This window comes from Rhea americana, unplaced genomic scaffold (assembly GCF_003343005.1).
Source record: "Rhea americana isolate MKP2758 unplaced genomic scaffold, rheAme1 scaffold_35, whole genome shotgun sequence".
NCBI lineage: Eukaryota > Metazoa > Chordata > Aves > Rheiformes > Rheidae > Rhea > Rhea americana.
Window position 1 is genome coordinate 6,135,491 of NW_028186479.1, and position 10,446 is coordinate 6,145,936.

General features: G+C 36.6%; 1 protein-coding gene across 2 annotated transcripts in view; it reads right to left on the reverse strand.

The window, feature by feature from the left end:
* LARS2 (leucyl-tRNA synthetase 2, mitochondrial) overlaps positions 1-10,446 on the reverse strand; it is a 92,254-nt gene that overhangs the window by 52,319 nt on the left and 29,489 nt on the right. For both annotated transcript variants that reach the window (XM_085311889.1, XM_085311888.1), the window contains exon 7: positions 9,479-9,622. In XM_085311889.1, coding sequence (XP_085168015.1) covers positions 9,479-9,622 — 144 coding nt within the window. The remainder of the gene's footprint in view (positions 1-9,478; positions 9,623-10,446) is intronic.

The window sequence follows — 10,446 nt, forward strand, 5'->3', positions numbered from 1 at the left end:
CTGCATGATATGATCCTTAAACAGAAATTCTGATCCTCAAAGGCAAGTACATAACTCCTGGTTAATTGTGTAATAAAATATGTTAACTGGATAACATGGAAAAAGACAATCAACAAGAAGCATGAAGATTCCAGCACACAGAAAAATAAACACAACAAACATCAGGGTAGATTCTGCAATATAGAAAGAATAGAAAGACAGTATCAYGATACATTAAGCAGAGAATGATAAACTTATCAAATAAATTCCATTTTCAAATTTATGATATGATTTAATGGTGAGAAACTTAGAAGCATTAGGTAGCAGACTGTTTCTATAAGGAATACTTCCGTTTTTCATGGCTAGAAAGACAGAAGAAAACTTCAAAACACACACATCTAATGACAAGAGAAACAACTTCCATCTTGAGGGGAACAGGAATAAGAAGAGTTTAAAAAAAAAGAAGAAGAAGAAAAAAAGAAAAAGAAAAAGGAAAACAGGTAATAAAAGGCCATATAAAATACTGAAAATTAAACTAGGTATAAAACTTAGTAGCACAATTTTAAAAGCAAAGAAAGTGATATAACCTGAGATGGCCCCATTTTTGAATAGTCAAAAGCAGTTTTGAGACTGTCTTAAAGACACAGTAATGATTTTAGGCAAATTTTAAATTGCAATGCAATGAACAAATGAAATATAATGAATGAAAATTAAATTCAAGACAGACATAGTCAAGGTAAATGATAAATATACTTTGATCGTCCTTTAGATCTGAAGATAGACTCAGGAAAAGTTTGAGAAATCAAAGCTACCTTTAGAGCTAAGAATGACTTGAAGGCTATTAAATCCTTAGCAAACTAACTTAAAGGTTGGAGAAGTTAGAAATTCAGGGTAAGCTCATGTTTCACAGGACTGTTTTATTCTTTAAAAATAACTAGAAAATTCTGGCACAGCTAGAAGGTGAAAGCCAGTTCAGACTATCAGGGAATCACAAAATCAAGATGAGTTTGCTGAAAACTCTTTACAGATGATGATGACTAGGTCTGAAACTAGAAAAAAAAGCATCCTGAAAGTGGTAACAGATCTGTTGAAGATTTATAGAGAGAACTTCAGTTTAGCAACCTTTGGGCAGAAGAAACTAAGTAAATCCAAAGAACAGAAGGGCCGTATACTTTCCCAAGATTCAATTCCAAATGCCTCAGTTCTCAACTCCAAAAGATTCTCCCCATCTGCAGTGCAAAAAGGGAGGATTCTGATGAGCACCTAAAAAAAAATCAATGTCTGACTGACTTCAGGAAATACTGCTTTAAATATGATCAATATCTGACATTACTTTCATACTGAATGAGAAGAGTTTCAAAATATTCATAAAAGTAAATGCAATGAGGTTAAAAATTTAAGTGTGAGCTATAAAGTCAAGCTATACTGAAACTTGACAAGTTTGCAACAGAATAACAAGACTAAAATGAAATGGTCAGCAAAAGATTTCATTTCAAAAGCATCCAATTCATTAGCAAAATAAAACTGTCGTCTATCAAATTAAAACAAAATTAAAAAAAAAGTATGGCTATTACRGATAAATTTTCTCAAGAGTCAAATTTTCAAGAACTGTTGGGATTAAAATGAAATTCTTCACAATATTTGATCCAGTTCCCAAAAGAGTATACAAATATAAACTAAAGATTAAATGTGAGATCATTTACCACAACTTAATATATTAACTAAAGTACAATAATCTGTAAGCACACTCTTCAATGTTTTATTTTGTATTCTACTGCACTAGCTCTAACTGTAATTGTATCTTCTGCTGGTAGCTTTTAACCATCTTATCTCATTATTTCTTTATTTTCAGTATCATTGGTCACTTTTGACTCTCATTTCCCAYGTGGCAGGTATTCTGAAAACATATTAAAAAGGAGCAGTAACAGAGATACTGTACGTACTTCAAATTTTCTCACAAATGTCTTAAATTTTAGTAGTTTTTGCCTTTCTTTATCCTATAATATATATGTCTCTGAAAAACGTCTCCGGTTTGACTAATGTCTTTGGTTGAACAAGGTATAAATGAGGTAGGTAWATGAATTCTCAAAAATGAAGTAAATCTAGTTTTTCTTCCAGATTTCTTCTCACTGTAGCAATTATCAAAGAGAAGCTATTACCTTTCAAATATACTTAGATGCTTCTTTTGSGGAAAAGTGTGTAACAGATTCTGTAAATACAAAAGCTCCTAAAAATTTTAGCATTTTTAATAGTACTTAGCTTTCACTATTTTGATTAACTTTATAGCAACAGAAAATTGCATTTATATTGCTCCAGCACCATGTGTTATGCTGCATTTATACTGAGGTGCAAAGATTAGTCTGGCCTGGATATATATATAAATAATTTTTTTGTGTTGTCAAGCTGACAAAACAGGTGTCATTTCTTTATTAATGAAGTGGTAAGAAAGCTGTGGAGGCAGGGTTCTTGGTTCCTTTCCAGGAGAGCACTTTGAGCCTGACTCAAGAGGAAGAGTTTCAAAGTGAATCAGGCCCATTCTGTTGGAAGAAATCAACTATGAGATAGACCCCAAGTGTAGGAAGTGAAAAAAATCACACATAAAGTATGAAAAACTAAAAAGCCAGCATTTCTATTCTCTTCATAATGATGAGCCATTACTTCATGCTGTGAAATCTAAAGTACTGTCAAGATTCTTAATACACTAAAATGCAGTACTTCGGTTTTATTATAGGGGGAAAAAAAAGTAACCATTCTGTTTAATATCTCAGAAATAAAAAGGAACAAAAATTCAAGGAAAGTGCAATTAGGTAAAACAATTCCAATTATATTCAGACCAGATAAAGGGAATGTAAGACACAGTGCAAACCCAGAGAAAAGTTGGAGAAGAACTCCAGCAACAACTTCTGTTGTTTTCACTTCACAGAGTCAGCACAATGCTGAACATGTAAGTAAGTTCTCTCACTCTGCAGAATGTGAGAAGGATTCTTCCTGAAATTTCAGTACAGAAAATAAGAAACAGCATTACTTATTTGTATGGCAGTTGTAAATTACATTGGCTGAATTTTGTAGGTCTTGTTGCTTTCTACCAGTATTTAAAATAAGCATACATATACTGTCCTACTGTTATGCAAAAAAGGGAGATGATTTAATGAGAAAAATAGAAGTTCCAAAGCTATGCATGTTTTATTATGTTTAAAGAAAGATTCTTTCCTTGTTATTGGATTKTTTTTTGAAAAATAAAATATAAAAACCTGTGAGTATTTTGTAAGATTAAACTGGGAAGAACAGGGACTATACAATGCTTAACCTTCTGTATTGTGATTTGAAGACAGAGTTGACTATCCATAAACAAAGCAGTAATAGCAATTTACAGGTACAAACAGAAAATACTAACATTTACAGATAGATTTTTTGCAATGAATCTGCTTACAGATTCAGCTGGGTAACCATAGCAACTAAATGTTTTGGCTTAAATGCCTTAAATGCACAGGCAACAATTTGAATAATAATGCCATCAGTTAAGGCTTTATACTTTTATYAAAGAAATCTGTCAAAATAAAAATGCTAATTAAAATGTTCTTGAAAATGTATAAAAGTTGCTAGGCTCTGTTTTATATTTACTTGACAGTTTAAAAAAAAGAGTCGTTACTACTTTATATGTAGCCAAAATAATAAATAAAGGTTTCTGCTAAGTGTTTAAATAGGTTGATATTTCTGCTCTTGGAAATAAAATACCTTGCCACTGGTAAATTGCCATGTGAGCAAACACTGTTTTGTTTGTTTGTATTTTTATTTTATTTTAAGAAAGGACTATAAACAGGTGCAATAACAATAAAGAATTCAAAGTAAGTCCACAAAAAAAGATGATTCTGGATACAAAATACATCTAAATACTGTGTGCCTATAAGTGAAACACTGACTCAAGAAACACACAAGATAAATTCACAGCCCAGCACAGGATCATGAAACTCCTTGTTGCTATTTGATAGGTAACAAGCTATCTATGAAAGACCGAAATGTTGAAACTTTTCCTTGAAACCATGAAAAATGGTTATGAAATGAAAACTGTCATTTTCCTCTTAGCTATGTAGGAAAGTTACTTACCAAAAACAGCTTTTTTCAACATACTTTCCTAATGTGCCAACTTAAACAAAACTCGGATAATATTTGGAAGGAATCTGAGAGAGACTTGCAGAGCGACTCAAGCTCAAGGAAGGTGGAACTTTCTGATATTTGATCTGTAATTTCTGTAACCCTTCCAGAAGGAATAACAGTCACCTCCAAAGGTGCAAGAGAAAGATGGTGGCCAAGGTCAGATGACTCTCCCATCAAATATCAAAACAAGATTACACCCTCACTGGAAGAGGAGGAGGAGGAGAAGCAGAGAATACTTAGAGAGTACTAATCCTGTAAGTCTAAAAGTAGTCAAAGCGAGRAAAAAAAATACAAATCCTCCCCAAAAGGTACAAGGATTCTGGTAGAATACTACCAGATAATCTCTTACTGGTTCCATTTCAAAATTTCAGAATAAGWAGTAGTGAAACTTCACTGGATAACAGAGATCTAGTTATACAACTCAGTGAAAATCTGATCCACTCAGCTCTCTACCTTTTCCCATTGCTAATAAGACCATCCCACAAAAGGAAGGAATAAACCTGCTCCGTTCCCATGGACTTCTCCAGGCTGTGAGATATAGGAAACAGGACTAGGTGAGTACTGAAATGAATTCTGGCTCAAAGACCTAATGTAAAATATTGAGTTCCTTTATTGACAGAAAAGGCAGGTTTTTGGATCAGAATGACTTTGACCACATCAGTCAGGCACCATCCTGCCRTATCTTTCTGGACATCTCGAGAAGCAGCAGGACTGGACAGATGTTGCACACCACACAGCTTACACAGAAACGGGGAATAAAGATCTCAAGGCCAGAAAAGCGCTGGAAGGGAAAATTATTTCTACCAATTTTTACAGAAAAAAGTTGATCATGAGAAATCCACAGTCCCACTGAAAATAATCTTTATTATGCCCTCTCAATTTCCCATTTACAGGAGTCTGTGTGTAAGTAATCATCAATATCTAAGCCCAGCTTGAATGCACATACCTTCCACAAGAATAGTTTGCTGAGCCTTTAGGTGCTTGAAAATAATTGCAGAGAAGACAGTGTACACATATTCACTGTGAGCCCCAAACAAAGGAAGAAAAAGGGAGGTGTTACCCATAAAAAACCTGACACTGTTTTAGAGGGAGATGTTCTTTGGCCAATTGTCAAGGAAAGATTAAAAAAAAACCTATTTGTACTACTCATTTATTGTCAGAAGCACAAATATCCATAGTCTATGAAGATCAGACTTTCAAAAAATGGAATCCGGGCCAGTGATTCCGGCCCATGATGAAAAGCAGGTACTTTCTGCAAGAGAGGGAAATGAGTGTCTTGAAAGTCAAGAGACATGAACTAATCCCCTTGCTGAAGTGAAGGTAGTATCATTACTAAAGTTACTATTCTAAAATTATATTGGTGATTAAAGATGTTTAACTTTCTAAAGTCAAACGGATGTCTCTATCCTCCGCATCTGCTATTAAAACTAGTTCTGTAAAATCTGGAACTTCCATCCAATCCATGATGAAAGGTTCTACGAACAATGCAGCTAAATGAATGGCTTCCTCCTGATAAAGCCAAGTCTCCATGAAAGGGCTCTTGACAATAGCTGGGGAAAGAGGCAGTGCCGGGTGGAGTACTGAGGAATAGGTTWGGTAGAACGATTGCTTTAAGCATGGTGCTCAACACCATGCTGTTTAGAAAGGCAGAGGTTCCATCAACTGTCAACAGTCTGAATCCCTGAATCCAGAGAAACAGGATACAAACCAAAGAGATTTAGAAGGAAGGACTCATGTTTCTTATTATATCTTTGAAGATACTGCAGTGACAATTGTGAGTTGGGAATGAAGAAATGTGTGCAGAGATGAGTTTTGGGGAATAATGAGTGAAGACATTCAGACAGCGGAACCAAAGCTATAAATAGGAAAACCAGCATAAGATCTGTAAATTGTCTTCTTTTAAGAAGCTATTGTGAAGCTTCCTGGTTCTGTCAGTACAAGCACAGAGCCATTAAAAGACTTGAGTTCTTCATCAGTGTGAACTCAGAGTCAGTCTCTATGAGATGGATAATCTTCAGTGGCAGCTTGCATTCAGAGCTCTATGGCCAAAACAGTCTTCTTTTGAATGAAAGACACATTATCATGATACCTAGCCTCCTGAAACTTGAAAGAAAAATTTAAACACCCAAAAGAGAATTTATTTATCCTTATCTTCCRAAGTGTGAAATCCACCTAATATCAAGTATTAGATTTGGAATAGCAAAATGTTAYAATATGCTATTCTTATTTGAAGGCTTTCACTGCCCTCGTCCCCCAAAAGAAAGAAAAAAGTAATTCATCCTCTCTATAACCAAATGTTTAAAGCCCTTGCCAAAAAAAAGCAGAATGAAACTGTGTAAAATGTGCCAGAACCACAGCAGCAAAAAGGGGAGTCAGTGGAGGGTAAGTAAAAAGGAAAATCCAAACCACCTGCTAATACTTGGTAGCATCTGTCATTACACTGAGAAATGGGAGCACATTAAGGCAATGCTTGCCAAAACACTTGAGCTGGAAGCAATATGGCATCATTCATCGGTCTGGCTGTATGGGCTAGCACAGACTCTATAGAATATTAATCAAGCTCAGAACAAACATTTGGGAAGCCTTCATAGGGTTCTATGTAGGGTTCTTCATAGAGATCCGTAGAGTAGCCACTGTTCTCTATAGTAATTCTTACAAAGTTTTTGTAGATGTTGATATAAACGTTTACCCCCAAATAAAATGCAGAGGAAGCTCTCGTTCACAACACCTCTAAGATGATAAGGAGCAAAGGTTTGCTTGCACTTTTTTTTYTCCTTTCTATAAGTAGAGGACTTGGCAGTCCCTTGAGGTGACATCTTTGTTTGGGAGAGGAGGGAGTGTTGGGGAGACACCAGCTCCTTCTGGGCAACAATTTGGCTCTGAATGGAAACCCACTGTAAAACAAGGACCATCTGATGCTTCAGAGCAATGAGCCTACTTATTAAGGAATGACATTTGAATCCTAACAGTCAATGCCTTTCCCATAATTCCTTACCTTTCTTAGGCCAAAGAATCTAAAGACAAAAGATACATCCTCCTCTCTAGAACAGAAGGATGGGTGCTGAGCGAGTGGTAGCAATCCTGTAACCTAAATGTGTTTTTGAGGCTACTGAAAAGCTCCTGTGTTTGTCTTTTGGTGTTCAACAGTAGGAATTTAAGGCTGATTCACCCCATTCAGTACGGGATGGATAAGCAGYGATCTGGTGCCAGCACAGATGTAGCCTGGAAGCATGAGTAATTGTTTCCTACAATCTCAATAAAAACGACAAACAAAAAATGTAAAAGCAAAGGTAGACACTCTAGTGAAGCTCCAGCCTCTAACTGAGGGAAACAGTGAGTTGGGACAGACTCTGAAATATGACAAAGGTAATTACGAAACTTGATTAGGTCCCTGCTGTTAAGAGGGACCTTGACAGACTGCAGAAACGCACAGAGAGGAGCCTCATGAAGCTCAACAAAGAGAAGTGTGAAGTCCTGCATTTGGAGGCAGGAATAACTCCATGAACTAATACAGGCTGGGGGATGACCCACTGGAGAGCAGCTTTGCAAAGAAGAACCTGGGGGGGTCCTGGCAGAGAAGTTGAACGTGGGCCAGCAGCGCACCCTTGTGGCCCAAAAGGCCAACGGCATCCTGAGCTACATTACAAAGAGTGTTGACAGCAGGGGTGACCCTTCCCCTCTGCTCTGCCCTAGTGAGGCCACACCTGGAGCACTGTGTCTAGTTCTGGGCTCCCCAGTAAAACGAAGACATGGATTTACTGGAATAAGTCCTGCAAAGGTCCACAAAGATGATTAGGGGACTGGAGCATTTTTCAGATGAGTAGAAGCTAAGACAGCTGGGACTGTTTAGCSTGGAAAAGAAAAGGCTCATGGGGAATCTTATCCATGTTTATAAACAACTGAAGGGATGGTGTAAAGAGGACACGGCCAGACTCTTCTCAGCAGTACCCAGTGACAGGATGAAAGGGAATGGCCACAAACTGAAACATGGAAATTCCATCTAAACATAGGGAAACACTTCTTCACTGTGAGGGTAGCTGAACAGTAGAAGAGGTCTCTCATAGAGGTTGTGGAGTCTCCAATCCTTGGAGATACTCAAAATCTAACTGGACATGGTCTACATGCTCTAGCTGRGTCTACTTGAGCAGGGGGCTTGGACAAGAGGAACTCCAGAGGTCTGTTTCAAYCCCAACTTTTCTGTGATAACTAAAGCACCACGGAAGAGCTCAGGGCTTTGCAATCACTTGTGATTGTGTGGACATCCTTAGTTTTCCATAYAGTTAAAATAAACATTGCTTCCTTACTGAGTTAAGAGGCAGTATGATCAGAGAAAGTATGCACATCTTTTGTTTCCTCTTTGTGTATGACAGATCAAAGCACCTGAAAAAACAAAAATCTACAGTTTTTCCTCTTGATTATGAATGGATCTGGAATRAGCCCTGGATTTCTTCCCCCCTGGATGATAGGGGAAACTTGGCCTCTTGAATTTGAGGCTTGAGAAAGGGGTSAAAAAGGAACCATTTTAAACATTTTATTGGAAATAATATTCTCAATCTGTACCTGAAGCTCCAATACATGGAGCACTTRGATGGAATGAAAACTTCATCCAGGCAAAATAGGGAACGGGTATGTCCATTTCAGACAGCATAAAGTATATTTAGTTGAAGAACTCCTAAGTGTGGAAGCTATGTAGCCCCATAGCAATTAAAATTTGARCTCATAAAAATGATGTTTAAACATCTTTATATTTAAAGCTTACAGATAATCAGAGTAGAATATGAAATAGAGTAATTAGAGGGTCCARGGGAATCCTGAATAAAGAACAGTTAACCTCAAAAAAACTACTGGCTCCCACATATGTTGAACTCCAAATGACAGGCTGCATTCCACTGCTTATACTGTGAACGTAAATCCTACAGSGTGACTAGATTAACAAGTTTCTACTTCAAGAAACCGCACAGTTGCACACTCACAACATGATRCAGACTGCTTGAAGGTAAATATAGCATGTTAGTGCATGAATGCAGAAGTCATTTATTCATTCAYCTCTTAACTTTACTTCTCAATTTCTTTAAAACTTAATCCCATAACAATTACTTAGAATTCTTACTATAGAGAAATGCACAGAAAGACTAAGGGATAATCACTTTCTCTATACTTATTTATGTATGTACACATGCACAGAGATAGGACACATTTATTATTATATATTACACACAAGCACGCATGTATATGCATATATATATGTGGATATAAAAAAGACCACATTCAGCTTGGTGAGTATTTTCAGATAAATCAYCTCTTTTAACTGTTACCATAAGCTCCAAAAATTGTACTCTCTTACCTTTGCATAAGCAGTAGTTTTGATAAACCACTGCTTGAGGTACTTCTGTTCCACTTTTGCTCCTGAACGCCATGAGCAACCATTGTCATCCACCTGTTCATTAGCTAGAACAGTCTGATCCACTGGATCCCAATTAACCAATGCCTAAAAAAGTTGCAAGAAGAAAAAGTATTTTCAGTAGCTATTTCAAAAACTGAATCTTAACTTCTCAGGCACTGCAAGAACTACTTCTTGGGCCCCCAAGTTTTCTGTGTTTTGTTAACATCCATTTGAACCAGGAGCAGGGATTCAGTTGAAGATGCTTTGAATGTTCATGCACCCAGAACTCAAAAAAACAAAAATGCAGTTGACAGCATTTGCCTAGATTGCTCACACTAGCAGAATAGACTGACATTTTTATATTCAATGGTAAGTGAAAACATCTCTGAACACTGTTCCCATTAACTGTACTGCATAACTACATGGTCTGATAACTGCCTGTTGTTCACCATTGATTCAGAAGTATTGAGAGTCAGATTAAAAAGGATATAACAARGAGGATCTCCAACACCAATGGACAGCATCACATAAAATAATATTTGTCAACTATCTTCCAAGTGAAAGAGTTAACATTTTCCGCATGTTGTTTCTGACAACTCTGTGAATTACTTTTGGAATCATGTTTCCAATCAATTACCATCATATATACACAAAAAATTAAAGTTAAATATATGATGGTGTTGAGCTTTAAAAGTTTTGTATTTTGGGRAGGAACTGAAATCTCAGACATACTATACTAGGAGGAGACACAAACCAAAYCACCTTCACACAATATTGAAAAATTCAGCTCATCATTTATTATAAAGGATGTAAGACCACAAAAGAATGTAGTGAAAGAAGGTAGTGAAAAGGTAGTGAAATAGTCATTCCAGAAGAGGTATTCACGTGAAAGAAGAGAGATTAACATGATGAACAGGAGGCCAACCCCC